This window comes from Lynx canadensis, chromosome B3 (genome assembly GCF_007474595.2).
Source record: "Lynx canadensis isolate LIC74 chromosome B3, mLynCan4.pri.v2, whole genome shotgun sequence".
Taxonomy (NCBI): domain Eukaryota; kingdom Metazoa; phylum Chordata; class Mammalia; order Carnivora; family Felidae; genus Lynx; species Lynx canadensis.
Window position 1 is genome coordinate 17,305,387 of NC_044308.2, and position 26,069 is coordinate 17,331,455.

General features: G+C 40.7%; 1 protein-coding gene across 2 annotated transcripts in view; it reads right to left on the minus strand.

The window, feature by feature from the left end:
* TTC23 (tetratricopeptide repeat domain 23) overlaps nt 1-26,069 on the minus strand; it is a 101,430-nt gene that overhangs the window by 47,154 nt on the left and 28,207 nt on the right. For both annotated transcript variants that reach the window (XM_030317484.2, XM_030317485.1), the window contains exons 3-6: nt 23,716-23,839; nt 20,936-21,086; nt 20,619-20,744; nt 129-306 (exon numbers count right to left, since the gene is read on the minus strand). In XM_030317484.2, coding sequence (XP_030173344.1) covers nt 129-306; nt 20,619-20,744; nt 20,936-21,086; nt 23,716-23,839 — 579 coding nt within the window. The remainder of the gene's footprint in view (nt 1-128; nt 307-20,618; nt 20,745-20,935; nt 21,087-23,715; nt 23,840-26,069) is intronic.

Sequence of the window (26,069 nt, forward strand, 5' to 3'; positions counted from 1 at the left end):
CAGGACAAGTGTTCTACATATCCAGAGCAAATAACAAAACCAGGCATTCTCAGAGCTGCTGTTCCACTTGTGTCTATGAGAAGCACTGAGTCCAGAAGAGCTTTGGGGGACAGTATGTTCCGGCTTACCTGTAGAAAATGGTTGATGGATGCGTCGTGAACTCCCAGGGCTCGCTCTACACCTGCCAATTCCTTCAATATCGGTACACATTCAAGACTTTTTTCACCTCGACTGATCTCAGTGTATTCTAAAGCCTCTTGATAGTGGGGCAGGGCTTCTTTTGATTTTTTCTGACTTTGATACATCCTAAAAAATCATCAGAGATATTATTTTTTAAGTAATGAAATAGAAGACACATAGGTGGGAAAAATAGGCGATCTGGTGGTTAGGATTTGGCTCTCTGACCCCTGTTGTCAGGTTCATTTCCTAGCCAGCTAAGTTTCTGTTTTTCCCAGGAGCCCGCAGGGCATAGTGGTCAGGAGGATGGACTTCAGAATAACCAAGAAGTTTCAGATCCTGGCTCTACTACCTATTAGATGTGTGAATTTCCAGTTGCTTTACCTCTTCCTCATCTCTAAGTTAAGAATAATAACAATGCTTCCTTTACTGGGCTATAATGAAGATTAAATTAGTCAACACTCACAAAAATGCCCAGAATGGTTGCTGACATATAGTAGGTGCCATGCAGGTATTGGTTTAAAAAACATAAAATACTTAAAAAAAAATTTGTTGTCAAGTTAGCTAACATACAGCGTATACAGTGTGCTCTTGGCTTCAGGAGTAGATTCCCATGATTCATCGCTTACATACAACACTCAGGGCTCATCCCAACAAGTGCCCTCCTCAATGCCCATCTCCCATTTTTCCCTCTCTCCTGTACCTCACCATCAACCCTCAGTTTGTTCTCTGCATTTAAGAGTCTCTTATGGTTTGACTCCTTCTCTGTTTGAAACTATTTTTTCCCCTTCTCTTCCCCTAATGGTCTTCTGTTAAGTTTCTCAAATTCCACATATAAGTGAAAACATTTGATATCTGTCTTTCTCTGAGTGACTAATTTCACTTAGCATAATACCCTCCAGTTCCATCTACATCACTGTGATGACAGGATTTCATTCTTTCTCATTGCCAAGCAGTATTCCATTGTATATACAAATCACACTTTCTTTATCCATTCATCAGTTGACGGACATTTGGGCTCTTTCCATGACTTGGCTATAAAATCATAAAATATTTAACAAAACAATAATAACAACCATAAAGGATGCCAAGATGCTGATAACTGATCTGTTGAGAAATTACAGAAATTTTCCAGTATTGGTGAGGGTAGAAAGCACTCTCTTTAACTGTTAGAAAGAATATAATTTGAGCATAAACATCTCTATATCAAAATTATATATATATATGTATATATATAAAAGCACACACATATTTCTGCTAATTGCACTTTTAGTAGTTTATCTTGAAGAGATACTCTGGCAGGGCAAGAAGATATGTATAAGAATGTTTACCTAAGCACGCTTTGTAATAGTGGAAAAGTACAAAGCACTTAAAATACACCAATAGGAGATCATTCAAGCAGATTACAGTAAGCATATCTATACTGTAGAATGCCACATAGCCATTAAAGTTAATGTTGATCCATATTTACCAACATAGAAGTATAAAAGTATAAAAGGCAGAATACAAAAAATGCTTTCTATAATATCCTATGCAGGTGAAAATGTTATATCTAATCTATATGTACATATATGCATAAAGAGATATCTAAATGGACACTAAAATGTTACCATTCAATAGTTATCTGGAAGGAGTTGGTTGTGAGTGATTTTACCTGTCTTGCTTATGCTTTCTAAATTTCCCAAATTATCTTCTATAAAATTGTATTACTGGGGTGCCTGGATGACTTAGTTCAGTGTCTGACTTAGGCTCAGGTCATGATCTTGAGGCTCATGAGTTCGAGCCCTGCGTTGGGCTCTGGGCTAATAGCTCAGAGCCTGGAGCTTGCTTCAGATTCTATGTGTGTATCTCTCTCTCTACCCTCCCCTGCTCATGATCTGTCTGTCTGTCTCTCTTTCTCTCTCTCAAGAATAAATAAACATTAAAAATTTTTTAAATTGTGGGGCACCTGGGTGGCTCAGTTGGTTAAGTGTCCAACTTTGGCTCAGGTCATGATCTCAACTTCGGCTCAGGTCATGATCTCACGGTTCCTGAGTTCGAGCCCTGCATCGGGCTCTGTGCTCACAGCTTGGAGCCTGGAGCCTACTTCAGGTTCTGTGTCCCCCTCTCTCTCTGCCCCACCCCCACTCATGCTCTGTCTCTGTCTGTCTTAAAAGTAAATGAAACATTAAAAAAATTTAAATTGTATTACATCAGAATTTTATTGTATTTACATTTATTGTATTTACATCAGAATTATATTGTACTTACATCAGAAAAATGTTAACCAAAAAATTGTAAGTAAAGGTGGTGTTGGGAAAAGATTCTTTGGCTTCTTGGGATAAAACTCTGTCACGTAAAAAATATATATCTGTCTATTTTGTTTAGCAAACACAATAGTAGACATTTAAAAACAACCTTCTCTAAAATATTTGCTAAGAAATAGACACTTTCTTCATGCATGGAAAAATTTTACATGTAAGATTCATTATGAAAGGCACCAACCCTTTCTACATTACCCTTACCCTAGCATCTTTACTACAAAAAGGCCTTATAATTCCCAGCTGCCCATGGGTAAACTGAGACATAATATGAGCACGTGACTAGGAAACCACACACACACACACGTGCGCGCGTGCACACACACACACACACACAAATATATAGGTCTTGTTTTTAACTCAGTTACTGGACATTTTGCACAACTATTTTTGCTCTGTAATAAATTTCAAAGAAATTGATTGATAGAAGATGCTGCTCAGATCTACGCTTCCGATGGCAACAGTGAAATAAAATGCTGATGGAATAGCTTATGAACTTGGATGTGTTCTACAAATGGGAAGAAGTTGAAACACAGGAGATGGTCAGGGATATGTTCCTGGACCAAGTCGGGTCCAGGTTCCAGCTTGCAGCAACTCTTAATCTTAGAAAGGAAGAGATTAGTAGGCGACCTAGTAATACTGGGCTTGTCTTCTGACTCTTACTGAACTTTGGATGTAGTGAGCAATAATTAGCATTGTAAGTATCATATTTTGTTTTTGAAGAGAAAGCCCACTTGCATCTTTGGTGACAGAACAAGGCTTTGAAACATATGGCTGATAACAAATCACTTAGCCCAAAAATGAGATTCCTGGTAGACAACTGAAAACAGGAGGCAGCAAACTGTGGCCTGTGCACCAAATCTGCTCACTGTCTTTTTTTGTAAATAAAGTTTTATTGGCACACAGCCACACCCACTTGTTTACACATTGCCCATGGCTGCTGTAGCACTATAATGGTGGAGCTGAGTAGCTGCAATGCAGTGGATACCAAAAAGCCTGAAATATTTACTGTGTGGGCCTTTACAGAAGAAGTTTGCCAAAGTCAGGTCTAGACTCCAGAGAAAGCTACATACTTCCAAAATGACTTCAAATTTTTTCCATCTAATTTAACCTTGAGAACTCCAACAATGCCACAGATATTTGAGCAAAGGGGGAAAAAATCACCTTCTTCCTTTCTCATGTTCATAGGTGATGAAACATGTGCCAAGGAAATAAAGAATGGATTTTTTTGTTTCCAAGGCTGCTGTAAAAATCATGGAAGGGTAATGAAGCAAATACAAAGTATTTATAATACAAGATGATTTCGTTTGAGCAAAAGTTTTAAGGGAAAGCAAAATTCAAAGCTTAGTAATCAAGCTTACAAATGCAAAAAAATATATAGAAAAGTAAACAATAACAAGGCATAAGTGAATTCATACAATAACAATTTTTCCTTTCCCAAGATAGAACACTAAAGAAAAGTATTTGAGAGTTTGTAATGGTGGAGAACAGGGACAATTTGCTCTTCCTTTTTACCATTAACCTACTACTCTCTTAGCCAAAAGCATAGCCTATCACCCCAGGTTAACACCACGTCACTTTTTCAGGTATCAGAAAGTGATCTTTCAAATACCAGACTCTTGGAGAAAATTTTATAAAAAGAGGGACACAGGGACTGCCTAGGTGGCTCAGTCAGTTAAGTGTCTCACTTTGGCTCAGGTCATGATCTCATGGTTTGGGGGTTCAAGCCCCACATTGGGCTCTGTGCTGACAGCATGGAGCCTGGAGCTTGCTTCAGACTCTGTGTCTCCCTCTCTCTCTGCCCCTCTCCTGCTCACACACACACACACACACTCTCTCTCTCTCTCTCTCTCTCAAAAATAAATAAACATTAAAAATATTAAAAAAAAAAAAAGAGGGACTCAAGATGAGAGGCAGGACAGTCAGTTACAAGTGCTGCAGCAGGAGTAGAAAACCCCAACCATAGTTTGAGCATTCTTGGTGATGAGGCCACACAACCCTGGGCAAGAACAAAACATCTCTGAACCTTGGTTTCCTCATCTCAACACTGGTGTCCAATAGGGTTGTTGTGAGAACCCAAGAAGATGTCTAAAATGCTCTGCAAACTGAAGCAAGTTGTATAGATTGGCATTAAATGCCTATACATCGTCATACCTTTCACTCCTTCCCCTCCCAACCGGTAGTCTATACGGAACTGAGTGCCACGGCCTCGGGCTGTTCTCCTGTTGAAACAGGCTCAACTGTGGTCTTACTCCCACCCGCAGAAGATTTTGGAAAGTCCAAATAATAAGGATAATCAGTCAAACTCATGTGCCAGTGTGGAAGGCATTTTCTTATCCAGCTAAGCTTTTAAAAATGTTGAGGATATTTTATTATAAGAATAATACGTATCCGTCATTTAAAAAAAAGAGATAGAAAAATAAAAATAAAAACTATACAATCACGACATCCAAAGATGAGTACTGTACACCTTGATACACACCTTTCCGGATGATTTTCCACACATATTTTTTAAAAGAATCGTAATGTTTTATAACCTGTTTCTTTCACTTAATCACATATCAAAATGTGGCAATGAATGTTCTAGCCTCATTCTGATGGTAGAGTGGTGTCATACACTTCACTGGCCACTTTATTTACTCATTGCTCAGCACAGACATTCCTTGGAGGACATTTGGGTGGTTTATGCCTTTTGACTGTTATGAACATTGTGTACAAGTTTTTATGTGGATGTGTATTTTCATTTCCTTTGGGTATTTACCTAGGATTGAAATTATTGCATCATATTGTAATTCTATATGGAAACTTTTGAGAAACTGACGCTATTTTCCAAAGTAGCTGCACCATTTTATATTTCCACCAGCAGTATGTAGGGGTTCCAATTTTTCCACATCCTTGCTAGCACTTGTTACTATCTTTATTATTATTATAGCCTCTATCCTAGTGAGTGTGAAGTGGTATCTCACTGTAGTTTTGATATGCATTTCCTTGATGATTAATGACGATGAACATCTCTTTATGTGCTTATTGACCATTTGTATATCTTCCTTGGAGAAATGGCTATTTGGAAACTTTGCTTGTCTTTAAATTGGGTTGTCTTGTTATTATTGTTGTAGGAGTTGTTTATTTATTCTAGATGCAGGTCCCTCACCAGAAATATGATTTGTAAAAATTTTCCAGAAACCATTTTTATATTCCAGAAACCATTTTTTATTTTCCAGAAACCATTTTATATTCCCATCAGCAGTATGTAAGGGTTCCAATCATCAAGTGAAAAAGGGCAGCCAGAAATAACCTAACCTTATGCCTAAAGGAGCTAGAAAAAGAACCACAAGCAAAACTTAAAACCAGCAGAAGGAAGGACATAATAAAGATTAGAACAGAAATAAATGATATAGAAACTAAAAAACCACAACAGAACTAATCGATGAAACTAAGAACTTGTTCTTTGAGAAAAATCAATAAAATTGATAAACCTCTAGTCAGACTTACCAAGAAAAAAAGAGAAAGGACTCAAATAAATAAAATCACAATTGAGAAAGGAGAAATAATCACCAATGCCACAGAAATACTAACAATTCTAAGAGAATATTATGCAAAACTATATGCCCACAAACTGGACAACCTGGAAGAAATGGATAAATTCCTAGATACATATAAACTACCAAAACTGAAACAGGAAGAAATAGAACATTTGAACAGACCAATAACCAGCAAATAAGTTGAATTAGTAATCAAAAAACTCGCAAAAACAAAAGTCCAAGGATCAGATGGCTTCACAGGTGAATTCTACCCAACACTTACTCATTTTTTAAAGTTTTATTTGTTGAGAGAGAGAGAGAGAGAGAGAGAGAGAGAGAGAGAGAGAGAGAATGAATGTGTATGAGCAGGGTAGAGGCAGAAAAAGAGGGAGAGACAGAATCCCAAGCAGGATCTGTGCTGTCAGCACAGAGCTGGATGTGGGACTGGAACTCAGGAATTGTGCGTGAGATTGTGAGCTAAGCTGAAACCAAGAGTCAGATGTTTAATTGACTGAGCTACCTAGGCGCCCCAGTCTACCAAACGTTGAAAAAAGAGTTAAGGGGCGCCTGGGTGTTTCAGTAGTTTAAGCATCTGACTTTGGCTCAGGTCATGATCTCACAGTTTGTGAGTTCAAGCCCCATATCAGGCTCTGTGCAGCCTGCTTCGGATTCTTTGTCTCCCTCTCTCTGTTCCTCCTCCACTAGCACTCTGTCTCTCTCTCTCTCTCAAAAATAAATAAAGATTTTTTTAATTAAAAAAAATAAAAAATTAAAAAAAATTAAAAAGAGTTAATACGTATTCTTCTCAAACTATTCCCAAAAACAGAAAAGGAAGGAAAACTTCCAAATTTATTCTATGAGGCTAGTATTACCCCGATACCAAAACCAGATAAAGACACTACTAAAAAAGAGAATCACGCCAATATTCCCGACTAACATAGATGCAAAAATCCTCAACAAAATACTAGCAAACCAAATCCAACAATACATTTAAAAAATCATTTACCATGATGAAGTGGGATTTATTCCTGGGCTGCAAGGGTGGTTCAATATTTGCAAATCAATCAACACTGTACAACCTATCAATAGGAGGAAGGATAAGAACCATATGAACATTTCAATAGATGCCAAAAATGCATTTGACAAACTACAACATCTACTCCTAATAAAAACCATCAACAAAATAGGTTTAGAGGGAGCATATCTCAACATAATAAAGGCCATATATGAAAACCCCACAGCTAACATTATCCTTAATGGAGAAAAACTGAGAGTTTTCTTGCTAAGGTCAGGAAAAAGACAAGGATGTCCACTATCACCACTTTTTTACTCAACACAGCACTGGAAGTCCTAGCCACAGTAATCAGACAACAAAAAGAAATAAAAGGGATCCAAATCAGTAAGGAAGAAGTAACACTTTCACTATCTGCAGGTGACATGATACAATATACAGAAAACCAAAAGACTCCACCAAAAAAACCCATTAGAACTGACAAGTGAATTCAGTAAAGTCACAGGATACAAAATCAATGTCCAGAAATCTGTTGTATTTCTATACACCAATAATGAAGCAGCAGAAAGAGAAATTAAGAAAACAATCCCATTCATGACTGCACCAAAGAGAATAAGATACTAGGAATAAACCTCACCAAAGAGGTGAAAGACTTGTGCTCTGAAAACTATAAAATACTGATGAAAGAAATTGAAGACAACACAAAGAAATGGAAAGACATCCCATGTTCATGGATTGGAAGAACAAATATTGCTAAAATGTCTATACTACCCAAAGCAATCTATGTATTTAATGCAGTCTCCATCAAAATACCAACAGCATGTTTCACAGAACTAGAACAAACTATCCTAAAATTTGTTTGAAACCACAAAAGACCCCAAATAGCCAAAGCAATCTTGAAAAAGCAAAGCAAAGCTGGAGGCATCACAATTCCAGACTTAAATGTACATTACAAAGCTGTAGTAACCAAAACAGTATGGTAATGGCACAAAAATAGACACCATAGATCAGTGGAGCAGAATAGAAAACCCAGAAATAAACCCACAACTACATGGTCAAATAATCTTCAACAAAATGAGAAAGAATATCCAATGGAAAACAAGATCATCCCTTCAGCCAATGTTGTTGGGAAACTGGACCACAACATGCAAAAGAATGAACCTGGACCACTTTCTTACACTATACATAAAAATAAATTCAAAAATGGTTTAAAGATCTGTATGTGAGATCTGAAACCATAAAAATCCTAGAGGATAACATAGGCAGTAACTACTTGATATTAGTCAAAGCAACTTCTTTCTAGAGATGTCTCCTGAGGCAAGGGAAACAAAAGCAAAAATAAACTATTGGGACTGCATTAAAATAAAAAGCTTCTGCATAGTGAAGAAAATAATCAACAAAACTAAAGGGCAACTTACAGAATGGGAGAAGATATTTGCAAATGACATATCCAATAAAGGGTTAGTAGCCAAAATATATAAAGAACTTATAAAAGTCAACACCCCGCCAGTTACAAAATGGGCAGAAGATATAAACAGACATTTCTCCAAAGAAAACACATAGATAGACAACAGACATGTAAAAAGATGTTCATCATCACTCACCATCAGGGAAATACACATCAAAACTACAATGAGCTATGACTTCACACCTGTCAGAATGGCTACACTCAACAACACAAGGAACAACAGGTGTTTGGTGAGAATGTGAAGAAAAAGAAACCCTCGTGCACTGTTGGTGGGAATGCAAACTGGTGCAGCCACTCTGGAAAACAGTATGGAGGTTCCTCAAAAAGTTAAAAATAGAAGTACCCTACTATCCAGCAATCACACTACTGTATTTACCCAAAGAATACAAAACACTAATTCAAAGAGATACATGCACCCCTATGTTTATGGTAGCATTAATTACAATAGCCAAATTATGGAAGCAACCCGTGTCCACTGATTGATGAATGTGGTATATATGTACAATGGAATATTATTCAACTATAAAAAAGAATGAAATCTGGCCATTTGCAATGACATGGATGGAGCTAGAGAATATAATGAAAATGCTAAGCAAACTAAGTCAAAGACAAATATCAAAATAGGACTTAACTCATATGTAAAATTTAAGAAACAAAACAAATGAGCAAAGGGGAAAAAGAGAGGGAGAGAAAAATCAGGAAACAGACTCTTGGGGTGCCTGTCTGGTTCAGTAAGTAGAACACGTGATTCTTGGTTTCGAGGTTGTAAGTTCGAACCCCAAGGTGGGTGTAGAGATTACTTTAAAAAGCCTTAAAAACATTTTTTCAATAAAAAAAAAAGACTTTTAATTAGAACAAACCAATGTTTACCAGAGGGGAGGTGGTGGGTGATGGGTGAAATAGGTGATGGGGATTTAGAAGTGCACTTATTATGATGAGCACCAGGTGACATATGGAAGTATTGAATCACTATATTGTACACCTGAAACTAATAAAACACTTTTTAAAAAGGCAAAGAAAAAAAAGGGGAAAAAAAAGCATGTCACAAAAGGCCACACATTGTATGATCCCATGTATATGAAATGTCCCAAACAGGCAAATCCACAGAGAGAAAGTAGATTAGTAGTTTTCAGGGGCTGGGGGAACATGGTAATAGAGACTGCTAATGGGATGAAAAAGTCAAAACCATTATGGTTTGTTAATATACTAAAAACCACTGAACTGTGTATTTCAGTTGGGTGAGTTTTATGGTATGTTAGTTATGGCTCACTAAATCTGTTATTTAAAAAAGTTTGTGTGGGGCACCTGAGTGGCTCAGTTGGTTAAGCGTCTGACCCTAGGTTTCAGCTCAGGTCATAATCTCAGTTTCATGAGTGGAGCTCCGAGTCTGGCTCTGTGCAGGCAACACAGAGCCTGCATGGGATTCTCTCTTCCTCTCTCTCTGCCCCTCCCCTGCTCACACCATCTCTGTCTCTCTCAAAATAAATAAACTTAAAAAAAAATTTAAAAGTTTGTGAACATTTCAAAGCAAAACTAAATACAGATAAGGTTTAGTGGTACCCATAAAATTAGTAATTTTCATTTAAAATAATTGTAATAATGTTAAACAAAAACCAAAATACTTTTCTCTTAATATTGTCTTTGAGCCATTTTGAACCAGCACAAACCAGGTCAGAAAAGGATGTGTGCTTTGGCTTTAAATTGGTCCCGCGTGATTAGGCGATCCTACCCAACTGTTTTTAGGGCTGAAGGATTAGGAGAGCAGAGAATGTTGTGGGTCCTCCTGCACCTGACCCCTCAGCAATGGGCGTCCCCCAGGGGAGGCCATAAATTGGACTTGGGACACTGAGCTATTGGCCTCACTCTCTATTCTTTCAGAGCTGTAAGCTTGTTTCCTGATGAGCTCTAATGCCTGGGTCTTCTGGGGGAATGCCTTGGTCTACGAAAATTATAATCCTAATGAGGAAGCAGGAAATTCATGGAGAGAAAAGCCACATAAAATTATTCTTAATGGAATATTCTGGTAAATCAATTACTCTGTAAGTTTATTTTTTTTTAAGTTTATTTATTTTGAGAGAGAGAGAGAGAGAGAGAGAGAGAGAGCGAGCAGGAGACAGAGGATCCGAAGTAGGCTCTGTGCTGACAGCAGAGAGCCCAATGTGGGGCTCAAACTCATGAACCGCGAGATCATGACCTGGGCCAAAGTTGGACGGTTAACCGACTCAGCCACCCAGGCACCTCACTTTGTAAGTTTAAATATGTTAATGTATTTCCTGTTATGATGTCTGCAAGTATGCAGACATGGAAGAATCAAGAAATTGGTGATAAACCCAAAATCTTTTTCCTTTGGCTGATTGTTTCAAGCCAATAAGCTGTGGTCGAGGAAATTAGCTTGAGTGCTGGTGAGTTCTAGAAGCAGGATAAGTTCTATACAGCTCCCTAAGTTACCCGGATGTGCAGAATTCAGAGTGTGTCAAAGATGGGTGAGAATAGAAAGGCCAATCCCCTAGCTGAGTGCTGCCCCCCTGCCCAGCCGTTCGGGGCATGGGTTTGGGCCCTGGTCCCACACGAAGGAGCCCAAACTGCTGCCAGCAGGGCCTGGCTCTGCACCCACAGACTCCTGCTCCTTCTCTCTGCGCCCACGTTCTGATAGACACCTGCTCGAGGTGGCCATTGGGAGTTTCAGTCCAGCCCACGCTCTGCTGGATGAGCTGTTGTGCTTGGACACAGAGCTATGTTTGCCTGGAAGAAAGGGCACCTTTCCCAATTCTCACAAAGGCTCTGTCCACTCACCTAACTGCACAAAGGTGGCACAGAGGTGACGGTGGCTCTCCTGGGACCCGAGTTTCTCAGGACTTGATGAGTTCAGATTACCCTTGAGCATCATCTAAACCTTCCCATCTAGCTTCCCTGATGCCATCCTCCTTTGTGTCAAGTGTACCTTTCAACTCTGGGTGTTCGCTGGGCCATTCTATCTGGAATGTTCTCTTCTTTCTTCCATCTCTGCCTGGCAAATTTCCATTCATCTTTCTAACTACTATTCCTCTTTTAGTTTTAGCTTAACAGTCTCCTCCTTTAGGAAGCCTTCCCTGACACACCATTTAAGGTGACACTCACTCTACTGGGGCAGGCAAGTGCAGGGTGGGCACCCAAGAGTGAGTGCCTCCTTAAATGGTGTGGCTTGGGCACCTGGCTTTCTCATCTTAAGACCTGCTCTGTTCCCTGACACCCCAGGCTGGGTTGGGTGCCTCAGTGAATACCTGACTGTGCTCCCACGGAACTGTGAACCTTCCCTGCTGGGGAAACATCTCTCAGGTTCTATTATAACTGCCTGGCAACTCAGCCGCTGGGATCTGTGAAGGCAGGGTCCAAGCCCGCCTCATTCATCTTGGCATCCCAGCACCTTGCACAGTGTCTGACAGTAGCCATATGATCCCCAGGAAGTCCAAGGTCATTCTGAGGGGAAGGTTTGCCTTAGTAGTGTGAGGTGACCAAGATGGTGGCAGGCTGGGCGGGGCTTCCATGGGAGAGCAAACATAAAGTGCTGCCTGATAGAAGGCGGAAGGATAAGCTGCAGAGGGAGGGAGGGAGGGAAGAACAACCTACAAATACAAATCCATTAGCTTAGAAGACTCTGAGGCTATAGTTCATACCTTAATTTTCATGGCTTCCAGAATAAATTTTAGTGAAAAAAATCTTCAAAAAGAGAACATGTTTTCATATTGACTTGGTAGCCAAAATATTGTAGACTATTGATCTAATTAAGGGTGGAGCAAGTTGTTGAAATTTTATAAAAGGTGGAATAAAAGGAACCTTGTAAAAACCTATTAGGGCCTGAACTGTTTCCTCCCACCCAGATTCCTACATCCGAGTCCTCACCTCCAGTGACTTTACTTGGGACTAAGGTTGTTGCAGATGTAATTAGTTAAATTAAGATGTCATTCTAGGGGCGCCTGGGTGGCTCAGTCAGTTAAGCGTCCAATTTCAGCTCGAGTCATGATTTCATGGCTCGTGAGTGAGTTCAAGCCCCCCATCAGGCTCTGTGCTGACAGCTGGGAGCCTGGAGCCTGCTTTGGATTCTGTGTCTCCCTCTCTCTCTGCCCCTCCCCCACTCACACTCTCTCTTTCTCAAAAATGAACATTAAAAAAATTTTTTTAAAAAAGATGTCATACTAGAGTAGGTAGACCCCCTAATCCAATGTGACTCGTATCCTTACAAAAAGGAGGAATTTGAACACAAAGACACATAGAGGGGGCAGTCCATGTGAAGATGAAGGCAAGATTGGGGTGATGCATCTATAAGCCAAGGAACACCAGAGATTGCCAGGAACCCACCAGAAGCTGGGAGAGAGGCCCAGACCAGATTCTCCCTCACAGCCCCCAGAAGGAACCTGCACGGCCAATACTTTTATCCCAGACTTCCAGCCTCCAGCACTGTGAGAGAAGAGCTTACTGTGGTTCACGTCACCTAGTGGGTGGTACTTTGTTATGGTAGTCCTTGCAAACCAATATGGAACCCTTACTGGCCAACTCTAGGCCTGGAGGTTTTCCTTCCCTTAGACCCCTAATACAAGAACACTGGGTATACGTATACTTACCCAGAGTGGCTACTTAGATATGGGAGCACCATTTTTTTTTTTTTTTTAATCACACTGTGCCCACATCTGACTTTCTATTACCTCCCTGCCTAGAAATTTGAGTATCTGCTGAGAAGGAGACCCGGAAGCAGGCAAATTCAGCAGGAACAAACACATGACTTTCACTGGCCATGGTTTTGCCTTTGATACAAGAACGTCCAAATGAAAGCACAGCCCACGAATCCCATGACAACCAGCAAGCTGCACTTAGCAGGGTGCCCACCCTGAAGGGCCATAGTCACACATGAGGATCCATTCTTGAAGGTGACCTGTTGCCATTTCTGAACGCTCTAAATTGAAAAGATTTTTGTCAGCCTATTATTGGCTTCAAATTTCAAACTACTGAATTCTTTAGACCCTGAGTCCTTCTTTCTCTTGTAGCTAAAATGACTTACCTCCTCACTTAGGTCATCCACAGGGGGAAAAATTAGATCCCTCATACAATGAACACAAAAGTTCTACGTGGATTAAGTCCTAAATTCAAAAAGCAAAACTTTGATATGTTTAAAAAATATATAAGAAAAAGTAATTCCACGATTTTGGGTAGGGAAGGATTTTTTTTTTTAAACTAAGCTTCACACCCAGTGTGGAGTCCAATGCGGGGCTTGACCTCATGACCCATAGATCAAGACCTGAGCTGAAACCAAGAGCCGGACACTCAACTGACTGAGCCATCCAGGTGCCCCTGTAAGGAGGGATTTTTTAAAACAAGACAAAAAATATAAATTAGAACAGAAAACATGGGTAAATTTAGTCATCTTACAAATAAAAACTCCTGCGTATCAAAAGTCAACATTAAAGAAAGTGAAAAGCCTGAAATACACACTGGGAGAACACACAATATACGTAAGTAGCAAATAATTGGTTGTCAGAAATATGAAGAATGTCTAAAAATTAATTAAAAAAAACCAGACAGCCCAATTTAAAAATGAGCAAAAGACATGAATAGACAATTCACAGAATGGGAATTCCAAATGTCTAGTATACATGTGAAAAGATGGTCAACCTCACTATTAAGGAAATGCAATTAAAGAAACCATATGATTGACACATATAAAAAGTTTGTATCAAGTGTTGGCAAGGATGTGGAGTAATGGGAATTTCCATGTCCTACTGGTGAGAATATAGGTTGGCATTTGCGGGGGGCGGGGGGGGGGTGTGTGTGTGCCTGGGTGGCTCAGTTGATTAAGCGTCCGACTCTGACTCTTGATTTCGGCTCAGGTCATGATTTCATGGTTCATGAGGTCAAGCCCCATGTTGGGGCTGACAGCTCAGAGCCTGTTTGAGATTCCCCCTCTCTCTTTCTCTCTCTGCCCCTCCTCTTTGTGCATTAGCTCTCTCTCTCTCAAAATAAATAAATAAACTTAAAAAAAATAAGTTGGCATTTGGCAAACCTGGTAAAGTTGAGGACATGGGTATTTGTCAAGTAAGCAATTCCACTCCTGGGCGTAGACCTCAGAGATAATCGTGAACGTGTGCCCAGAGAGACATGTATGAGTGATGAGGCAAATCATATTTACACAGTGGAAAAATTGGAATTTCATCCCACCGATTTACATGTTCACCCTCATGAGCACTGATGATTGAGTTAGGGGAAAGTCAGACGGATAAAACACAATACGTGGGTTTAAAATGAAGAGACTAGAGAAACACCTATCAGCTGACATGGGTACATCTCAAAAATACAAAAGTACAAATGTAATGGGGGAAAAGCAAGCTACAGAAGGAAATATACATACAAAATTTTAAAAATGAGGGGCCCCTGGGTGGCTCAGTTGGTTAAGCGTCTGACTCTTGGTTTCAGCTCAGGTCATGATCTCACGGTTTGTGAATTTGAGCCCCCCTCCCATCCGCCCCCCATCAGGCTCCACGATGACAGTGCAGAGACTACTTAGGATTGTCTCTCTTTCCCTCTCTCTGCCCCTTTCTCTGCTCATTCTCTCTCTGTCTCTCTCTCTCAAAATAAACAAACATTTTAAAAAATAAACTAAAAAATAAAAATGAGAAATCATACTGTATATTTTCCTGGTTATACATGCTTTCAGAATGAAAAACACTAAATCAAGCACAACAATTGCCTGTAGTGCGGGGGGAAGAAAACAGGATTAGGAAGAACACAGAAGAACTCCATGTATCTGAAACATTCTATTTTAAGCTTGGTTAGTGTGTAGGTAAGCATTTGCATAGCAATATCTATACTTTTATCCTGTTAAAAAGATGAACAGATGCAACCCGCTTTTGTTTAGTGCTTGCAAAGAATGGAGCAGGGTCCAGGCCTCGCCCCTTGGAGTTTTGCTGCCAGCACTCGGGGTCCTGGAGTTCGTACAACCACCACAAATGGAGGCTTATCAAGCTAATGTCCCTACGATGATGAGCCTTCTGGAGCTCACTGAGCTCCAGAAAATACAATTACTTTGGCTTCACAATATATTTAACAAAAAAGGGGCGGAGGGAGGGGTACTATACCAGGAAATACCTAAACGATAGCCTTACCTCCATCGCCAAATCACTGAAAGCATCAATTTCAAGTAATCTTGTCTGTCTGCATTTGCTCAAGTGTAATGTTTGGGATGGCAACATTTTCTCTTTTCCGTTTCTATCTGCCTGCAGGGAATGCTTTGAGGATTTATTGTCTAGCGTGCCCATAATATGTTTAGGCAGCTTTAGGAAACACCAGACAGATGAAAAGATAGAGAGTTTTGAACAACAGAATGTGGCAGTATGTTAATCTGGCAGGGCCACAACTCCAACCACAACATATTTTATTGAATGAAAATACATCCACAGGAATTCTACAGAGCACGTAAGGAGTTTCAGATGAGCCTCAGAAGATCTCCTAGGGTTGGAGACTTGTTGTAGCAGGCAATAAACAAATGCAATCTCTTTGGTATTACTAAGACAATGGAGAGTTTCCTTTTAAAAGCTCTGGAATTTGGGGCGCCTGGGTGCCTCAGTTGGTTAAGAGTCCGACTCTTGATTTTGGCTGTGGTCATAATTCACTGTTTATGAGATCAAGCCCTGCATGGGGTTCTGCGCTGATTGCACAGAGCCTCCTTGGGATTCTCTCTCTGCCTCACCCCTGCTCGAGTGCGTTCTCTCTCTCTCTCTCTCTCTCTCTCTCTCTCTCTTTCTCAAAATAAACATTTAAAAAAAAATCTCTGAAATTTAGCAAGAATACAGAGCAACAGTGAACAGTAAGTCTCAGTGGGAATATTGCTGATAAGCGAAATCTGAGGACAAATCAATCTTGCAAGAGGCCAAGTGGGATTTTCTAGAGTCACAGGGAGAAAAGGCTTTCATGAGACTCTCCCTCTCTACCCTCTGGCACACACAACAAAGGTTTTGCTCTGCAGAGTGTACTCTCAGGTCTCCTTTTTGCACTAGGGAACGTGATCTGTGCCACGGGGAGGAGCCCAGACGCCAGAGTTTGGTAGACCTGGCTCTCCTCTGCCAGTCCCAGCTGTGTGACCCTGGGAAATGACTTCCCCTCTCTCATCCCCATGTGGTTCATTTGAGAATGGGACTACCGAGCATGCCCAGCACACAGGACTTCGGCACTTTGCCAGAGCCTGGCACGGAAGGTGGTCAAGTGTTAGTAGCTGGTGTGGTTGTTTAAAATCCTCAGTATTATTTGTAGTTGTTTAAGGAAATGTGTATTACAGGCATATAGTGTTAGAAATGGAAAGACAAAAATATGGTACTCTGAAATGTAAAGCTGTAGGGGATTCAAGAAACAGAAAGCAGATCAAGTATATGAAGGTAGTAATGTGTTCTGTGTGGTTTTCTGCTTCTCTGCATTAAAAGAAACCCCGACTTTTCAAAAATCAGATGTTGTGTAAATTCAGAGCATTTCTTTAATCAAAGGAACATAGGATGGAGAAGAGCATCAGAAAAAAAGTAAATGATTTCTTTCTTGTTAAACAAGCATAAGGCATGCCAGGCAAATAGTGTCCCATGGAAGGAGCTGCCAGGAGAAACCTCTCCTCTGGAGAAGAGCAGGGCATTTCCTGGAGGAGGAAAGGAAGAGGCAGGGCTCTGAATACACGAGCATTTGTCAGAGCTTTTATATCCAGAAAATAAATTTTTAATAAAAAAATAAATAAATTTTAAATTTTTTTAAACAATTATTTTATTTTCTAGAGAGAGAGAGAGAGAGAGAGAGAAAGAGTGGGGAGGGGCAGAGAAAGAGAGGGAGACAGAATCTGAAGCAGGCTCCAGGTTCAGAGCTGTCAGCACAGAGCCCAACGCGGGGCTCAAAATCATGAGCCTTAAGATCATGACCTGAGCTGAAGTTGGACGCTTAACCCAGTGAGTCACCCAGGTGCCCCGAGAAGGGACTTCTTTAAAGAAACACATCTAAAGACATACAGCTTAGACACCAAGGACCTCCAGGTCATGTATTAATGAAAAAAAAAAAAAAAGCTAAGTTCTGAAAGCAACAGATTTGTAGATTACTGAGTTGAGCACTGGAGGATCTAAAAGCAAGAAAGGAAGGGCTATCACCAAAGTACAAAGTGGAGCCTGCTTGGGATTCTCTCTTTCCCTCTCTCTCTCTCTGACCCCTCCCCCCCCACCTCATGCTGTCTGTCTCTCTCAAAATAAATAGATAAAAACTTAAAAAAACTTAAAAAAATAAAGCCCAAACTGTTGACTACACCACGTCACCTTCCTTAGAGATAGAGGAAATGTCCTGTCGATACTCTAGTTTTCACAGTGCACCTGAGAGCCAGTTCAACACAGCAATGCCAGACCAAGTGCTCCAAAGAAGACTCCAAAGATGGCATGTCGCACAGTCCAAGGGAAAGCCTGGACAGGTCACACGTTCTGGAGCAACAGTAACCGGCAATAGAAAATAATTCTTAACACAGGGGAAGAGTTCGCCCATGTTCACCACTGGGTTTCTGTATCACGTTTAGAAAAACAAATCTGCACAGAGGAGCATGATTTGGATTCACTCTCCAAAGTTAATGAAAAGTTAGTGAATGGAGTAGTTCTGGCACAGAGGAGGGCAGGTAGAAGGGAAAGCTTCAGCCCACAGTGAGGGAGAGAAGGCAGAGAGCATGAGTCACCAGGCAGCATTTATCTGTCAGCCCGAGGAGAAAAGAACTGGCTTGGCCTGATGGGCACCATAAAAGGCAAGGCAGAAGGAGGAAGAGGATACATGAAAGATGCCCTTTTAAGAGGCACATAAATCCCACGAGAGCTGTCTGAGAAATTATCCTGGCCTTCGACCACTAAGACCTTGTAAAAGAAAAGGCCTCTGTGGTTGTGAATGTAACTACGGAAATGTACGAAAGCAAAGCCACGCAAATTTCTGGGGCAGACCCGTTTGGGCAAAGCATTCATGATCCAGTGAGGAAACAAAGCACAGTGATCCAATGAAAACCACACAGTTCAAACATGCAAGTTCCAGTGACTATGTCACTGTGGAGAACCTGGACGTAAAGAAGTGGCAAATTTAAGACAACTCAGCTAAACACAAAGTAACTTTGTAGGCCAGCTGGAAAGATGGACTCTAATTCTTGTTGGATATTCAGCACAGATGCGTACAAGGCGCGCCATCTGCCGGCAAGATTTAGTACTGCTGATTTGGAAAGAATTTTTAGAGGAGGTACCGGATTCTGGCGGAGGATAATTTACCCTCTTTTGTAGCAACACCACTCGACATTAAGTTCTAGTAACATTAGATGCAATAAATGCCCGATATTAGACCCTTGACTTGCTTATTTCCTGTCTTACAATACAAGACAGAATATCTACTTCTAGACAGGAAGAAATTCTGGACTACCAGGCACTCCCAGTCATTACTTCCTTCCTCTTCTCATTACATAAATGGAATCTTACAGTATGAATTCTTTTGGGTCTGGTTTCTTTCATTAAGCATTATGTTTGTGAGAGTCATCCGTGATGTTAGGCAAAGGAGGAGTTTGATCATTTTCTTTGTATGAATGAACAGATCACAATTTTATCTATTGTACTTTTTTAAAATTTTGTTTTAATGTTTATTTATTTTTGAGAAAGAGAAGGAGAGACAGAGTGTGAGTGGGAGAGGGGGAGAGAGAGGGAGACCCAGAATCTGAAGCAGGCTCCAGGCTCGAGCTGTCAGCATAGAGCCTGACATGGGGCTCGAACTCACAAACTGTGAAATCGTGACCTGAGCTGACGTTGGACACTTAACCAACTGAGCCACCCAGGCGCCCCTATCTATTGTACTTTTCTAAAAAATATATAATTTATTGTCAAATTGGCTTACATACAGCACCCAGTGCTCATCCCAACAAGTGCCTTCCTCAATGCCCATCACCCATTTATCTATAGTAGTTTTGATGAACAGTTGGGTTGTTTCCAATTCTTGGCTATTAAAAATAATGTAGCTTTGGACATTCTTGGCCATTTCTTTTGATGAACATATGTGTGCATTTGTGTTATATTTAGGAGTGATACTGCTGTGTCACAGAGTAGGCAAATATTCAAATTTAGAAGATGAAGCCAAACCATTTTCTAAAGTAGTCATACCAAATACATTCTAAACTACAACATATGAGAAACCATATAAGAGCATGACATCCTTACCAACACTTGATATTATCAGTCCTTTTAAAAAGTTAGCCATTCTAGTGGAGATGTAGTAGCATCTTCTGATTTTAATTTTAATTTCCCTGATGACTGATGAAATGGAACATTTAGGATGTTTATTAGCTATGCGGGCATGTGTGTGTATGTGTGTGTGTGTGTGTGTGTGTGTGTGTGTGTGTGTGAAGTCTCTTGCCTGCTTTTCTATTCCGTTGTCTGTCTTTGTTTTATTGATATATAGGAGTTTTTTTTACAGATTCTAGATATAAGCCTTTGCCAGTTATGTGTATGACAAATATCTTCTTCCTCTCTGTGGTATGAAATATATGGTGATTTAAATACAGAGGAGGGGGGGCGCCTGGGTGGCGCAGTCGGTTAAGCGTCCGACTTCAGCCAGGTCACGATCTCGCGGTCCGTGAGTTCGAGCCCCGCGTCAGGCTCTGGGCTGATGGCTCAGAGCCTGGAGCCTGTTTCCGATTCTGTGTCTCCCTCTCTCTCTGCCCCTCCCCCGTTCATGCTCTGTCTCTCTCTGTCCCAAAAATAAATAAACGTTGAAAAAATAAATAAATAAATAAATACAGAGGAGGGGGTTCAGGAGAGCAGGCAAGAAATAGAAAGTCAAAGGAGTGACATCAGAACTCTAGGACCCAGGAGTGAGTGTATAATTTCATCACATGTATGTAATTGCACTATCTATCTATCTACCTATCTACATGTGTGTATATTATATATAATTGCATCAACGGTGTATGTGCCTTGGTTGTGGATGCTCTGATATGACCATGGTCCTCTTTTGCTCCTGGACAGTGGCCATGGAGAAGCCATGGACACAGCATCATGGGAGAAGCTCCTTCTGCCTGAAAGCAGGCAGGTTCTCTGCCAGAACCTCCTGCCATCATGCATTCAAAACACCCTAAACCGGAAACTTACTGTGCAAATGACAATTTGATCCGTGCTTGAATTTCTATCCATTCCTCCTTTACAATCCTTCCACATTGCAGCAGCTCCTTTGCAAGTGTCTCTGCCTTTGTCAAATTCTCGGAAGCTTCTTTAAACCTGAGTTGTGTTCAGGAAACGTCACACATAGTTCTAGATTCTGGGACCCCAGTTCTTGGGACATCCTTGGCTCTTAAACTTCCCATCACCCTTTCCGAGTCATCTGTCAGCTTTTGATTTGGCCTTGAAAAATTAAACATAGGCATTATGAATGGCATTTCTACGTGTAAATATTAGAAGCAAAAGGATACTTTTGAAGGGAGAGTAAGGCTCTCCCCATGGTATGGAATAGCTCAATCGAACACTTGAAAACCTCTGTATTGTCGTTATAGGGAGGCACGATGGAGTTGGTGAGGATTTCTTTGGCTTTTTCTGCATGTTGTTTTGCTTGCAGGGACAGTCCTGTGGACAAAGGAAAAGAGGTCTCAGTTTCTCTTTCATGTCAGCAGGGCACATGACCATAATGATCTATGGCCAGGAAATAAAATTAGGTCTCCTCCACAGACTGTCAAGTGACACATAGAGATATATCAGGGCAGCATGAAATATTGTCCTGACTGTAAAAACCAAAGCAGTGGCTTACACCTAGTACTCAAGATAAATCTCCCCCAAATGGTCTTTCTAGAAATTAAACAGCATGAGCGGGAATTGAACAACTTTGAAACCTCACCAATATCAGATATGAAATATATTCTAAATAATCATAAGAAAACAAACGGAATGCAAGGACTATAGCATTCTGGGCAGGAAATAAGATATTCATGAATTTTCATTCTGGCTGTATGACAGCAATCTTAATACTAAAAATTCTGAATCTTCTGCTTATCCATCTATAATCATAACTTTAGAGGGTTATTTTAACATAATAAAAATACAATGATATCTAAAAACACTTTACAGATACAATTCCAATGACAGAATGGGCTAATGTGCTACAACCTTATTCCTATATATTTGTTGGCTAATATGACAACATGGGACAACATCAAGGAAAATAATCTCTACCAAGAACGAATTCCCCACTGTGTTCCAGTGTTCTTCCATGGGCTTATTAATATGTAGTAAGGGTGGCAAGGGGGGTTGCCAGTTAGGTTTCAGGGCTTTTCACTTCTCCATACTCCCAACCATTTCCCCCCACATTGACGTCCTTCATTCTATCCACATCTATACACCCCTGGTCTTTTTTTTTTTTTTTTTTTTTTATGAAAGTGTATCTCAGAATCTCTAAGAAGCTGCCAAAATACAAAATTAATGCTGTTCTGATGTCTATAAAATGGAAGAATATACTTTCTGATGGAGAAATTCCAAGGTATGTCCTTCATGTGGGAACTCTTATAGATTGTCTAATTTTTTTAAAGTACATATTTAATCAACCTACCAGTGATTTTTTAGTGCCAATTACACATGCAATATTACAAAAGTTAGTGGTGTATTGTATTTCTTAAAAATTTTATTTATTTATTTTGAGAGAGAGTACATGAGCAGGAGAAAGGCAGAGAGAGAGGGAGAGAGAGAATCCTAAGTACTCTCCATGCTCAGCACAGAGTCCTATGAGGGGCTGGCTCTCCTGACCTTGAGATCACGACCTGAGCCAAAATCAAGAGTCAGACACTTAATTGAGTCACCCAGGTACCCGCTCTCACTTTAACTTGAGAAAGAAAGACTATCATGCAAAAAGGTAGCAGCCTATGGAAGAAAAGCATTATTTGAAATCCCAGATGCCAGGTCACTGGTGCTGGCATCCAAAACCCTACTAACATTATAAGTTGGATAAGTTGTTTCATCTCATTTGTCTCCTCTGGATCTAAAAATATAGGAGGGGGTTCTGGGGTTTGAACTAGATGATCTCCAGGGTCCCCTCTGGCTCTAAAAATCTTTGATCTAACAAGTGGGACCAGTTAATAATCAGATTTGACCAAATTCATTGGGTGGCAATTCTGTGCTTAGCACTGTGGTGTTTCCCACTTCTTGTTATTTTATTTATTCACTGGATCCATCCTGGGAAGTTAGTACCACCATCATTATCATCACTTTGAAGAAAGGAGTACAGAGATGTACTCTTGTACACCTCGTCCTGGGTGAAGGAGAAGGAGAAGACATGATATCCTGTTGTTTTTTGCCTTCCCTGCATCCATTCCTCCTTCCTTCGTTTTCTTCTGAGAATGCCCAGCCCCTGTACACCCAATGCATGTGATTTAGCCAAGGTCAGCCTGTCCTCCAGGATCTAGTGGAGCCAAAAGGCAGATCTATCATCTGACTATTCCTTGCCTTTGACCTACCATCCAAGTCAGCCCCAATAGAACCCCCAACTCCTGACATTTTGGTGAAAAGACATTCTTTTTTTTTTTCTCCCTGGGAATGCTGATGAAGGAAGTCTAAATAAAACTTCTGCAAGCCTTGCTGCTGCCAGATGGGCAAAGCCTGGGTAAGAACAAAGTCCATGCAGAGAAAAACAGAGCCAAGGGGTAGATTAAGAGAGAAACACAAATCTGATGACATTGGTTGAACACCTGGTTTAACCTGTGTAGACACCTGGTTGTCTACAGCAAGTTTTACCCATGCGTTTTCAAGTTGTATGAGCCAATACATGAACTTTTGTTTACTGCTGGCTTGATTTCATCTCTTATTTATGTTTTTTTGGGGGGGAGGGGTGTTGCTTACAGGCAAGAAATTCTCCATCAAAACAAATGTGAATGGATCCCATTGTAGGCCCATGCTCCATGCCTTGGGCCCCTTCTGCAATACCTTCAAAGCTAACAATTCTCTCCCAAGAACCCTACTTTTAAGATCATAAATAAAGGGCTCTCCAAAGCCCTCCAAAGGGCTAAAATCTTCCTTCTCTTTTTTATATATTATATAAAAAAATCTCATTCACTCTTTCTGAAATGAGATGGCTACTCAATGGGTGGAGAGGAGAATATTCAAGAAAACTGAATCCTTCTAGTTATGTGTGAGTCACATTTGCACGAAACAGCAGAAACCCATGGATTGTTACCTCTCCCCCTCCCGCCACCATTGGAGATGAACTCACCTTTCAGCTGGAGGTAGCCTTGGGCCAGATTAACATGTGCCTCTGCTAGTTTCCAGTGTGAGTCACCATAGCAAATTCTCGTCAGCGCCATGCAGCGTACAAGCTCGCGGACAGCCTGTTCATACTGTGACGGACAGAAAATGGGCTTACGAGCTAGATGACTTGAAAACACAGAGTCACAAAGCACAAAGTCAACTAGCATTTTTGTCCATTCAGTGTATATTTCCTGAGTACCTACTAGGTGCCAGGGATACATCAGAGAAGAAAATAGACAAAGATCTGTTTTGGGCCGTGGGCGGTTCATCTATTAGGGTGAAATAGACAATACCTGACAGAAATGAATAAACTTTATAGTATATTTAAATGGATAAAACATTTAAACTTTTAGTACCTTATGAGAAAGATAACAAATAAAGAAGAAATAGAAAAAGTAGAGCAGACATCTAACCATTCCCTAGGCTTTCGCTGCCCATCTATGAACAGCTACTACACATTCAAGCACCAGAGGGCAAGTGGTACCAGTTTTCAAATAAGGCTCTCTGGTTCTCCATTCAAATACCGTTCTTAGCAGCCTAGGGTATCAGCATAGCAAATGAGGTTGGCAACTGACAAACAGATTTCATTGAAGCAGTGAGAAGTCCATTTATGTTCAGTGTCTGGACCAAGAGAACAGGGAGCTGGTACGTCCAGCTCAGGTCAGCTCGGAGCAGCAATACACTCAAAGCAAGGCTGGTAGTTTTAAAATATAGCTCCAAAATCCTTTGACTCTTTCCATCCAGAGATAGGGGATCTCTGTCTCCTTCCCTTTGAATCTGGGCTTTATAACTGGCTGATAGAATATGGATGGGATGATGCAGTGCCAGTTTGGGGGCCCAGGTCTTAAGGAACTGGCCGCTTCCGTTTTCTGTTTCTTCTTAGAAACAGAACACAATTGTGGGCTGAGTTGTGTCCCCACTGCACCTTAAACTCAAATTTTGGAGGCCCAAGTACTTTAAAATGTGACAGTGTATGGAGAGAGGGTCTTTAAAGAGGTAAGTTAAAATGAGGCCGTTAGGGTAGAGCCCTAACCCAACATGACTGATGTCCTTATAAGAAGAGGAAGAAATACCAGGGATGGGCACGCAGAAAGAAAAAAATTGTGAGGAGATGAGGAGAGGGCACCATATTCAAGCTAAGCCTCCAAATGACATCAACCCTGCCAACATTTTGATCTTGGACTTGCAGCCTCCAGAACTTGGAGAAAATAAACTTCTGATGTTTAAGCCACCTCGTCTGAGGTATTCTGCTAAGGCAGCCCTAGGAAACTGATAACCTAACCACCATGCTATGAGGAAGCCTAAAGAGAGGCCCTTGTAGAAAGGTACCAATAGCTGACACCAATTAGTCAATCAGAGGAGGGAGCCATCTTGGCAGTGGATTGTCTCTTTGTAGATAGAGTCCAGCTAAAGCTGGGAGTTTAGGGAATGGCTTCCTTGGAGACATAGCAAGTGAATACAGTGAAGAAAAAAGAAAGAAATGATGAAAACACTTGGGAGTCTAGACAGACAGTCTAGCAGAAAGAGAGAGGACCTGATCTGACAATGAATCTATCCCAACCACAGATTTCTAAGAAGAGGGCTATGTAGACTGAAAGTCAGACCCCTCAATCGTAGCCTGGGTCCTCACTACCTGCAACTGGGGTACAGAAGAGCAGCCTGCCCTCCCTCAACCTTTTTACTTGCTAGAATGCACACTCCAAATATCCCTTTGGCTTTCTGATCTTTATTCTGCCAGTTCCAGTGGCTTCATCCAACAGGCATGAGGAGGAGGCAGACAGAAGAGAAGTATAAGTAGGCAGACAATTTCATAACTGGGATGTGCCTTGGAAATAATATAATCTGATCCCTTTAATTTAAAGAAGAAATGTAAATCTGGAGAGATGAAAGGAGTTATCACCAAATGGTAGAGTCGAGACTTAGAATTCAGCTCCCTGAGGCCAAGTCCAGAGCTCTTTTCACAAAACCATTCTTGGGCCACCTGAAATTTCTTTAACTCCTTAACATTAAAATATGCAGCTCTGATGATCAGTAGGTCTGGCCATATATATATTTAATAATGAGTTTTTGGGGTGCCTGAGTGGCTCAGTCAGTTAAGCTTCCGACTTCAGCTCAGGTCATGGTCTCACCACTCGTGAGTTCGAGCCCCGCGTCAGGCTCTGTGCTGACAGCTCAGAGCCTGGAGCCTGCTTCTCATTCTGTGTCTCCCTTTCTCTCTGTCCCTCTTCTGCTCACACTTTGTCTCTTTCTCTCAAAAATAAATAAATGTTCAAAAACAATTTTTTTTAAATAAAAAAATAAAAATGAGTTAAGTTTTTA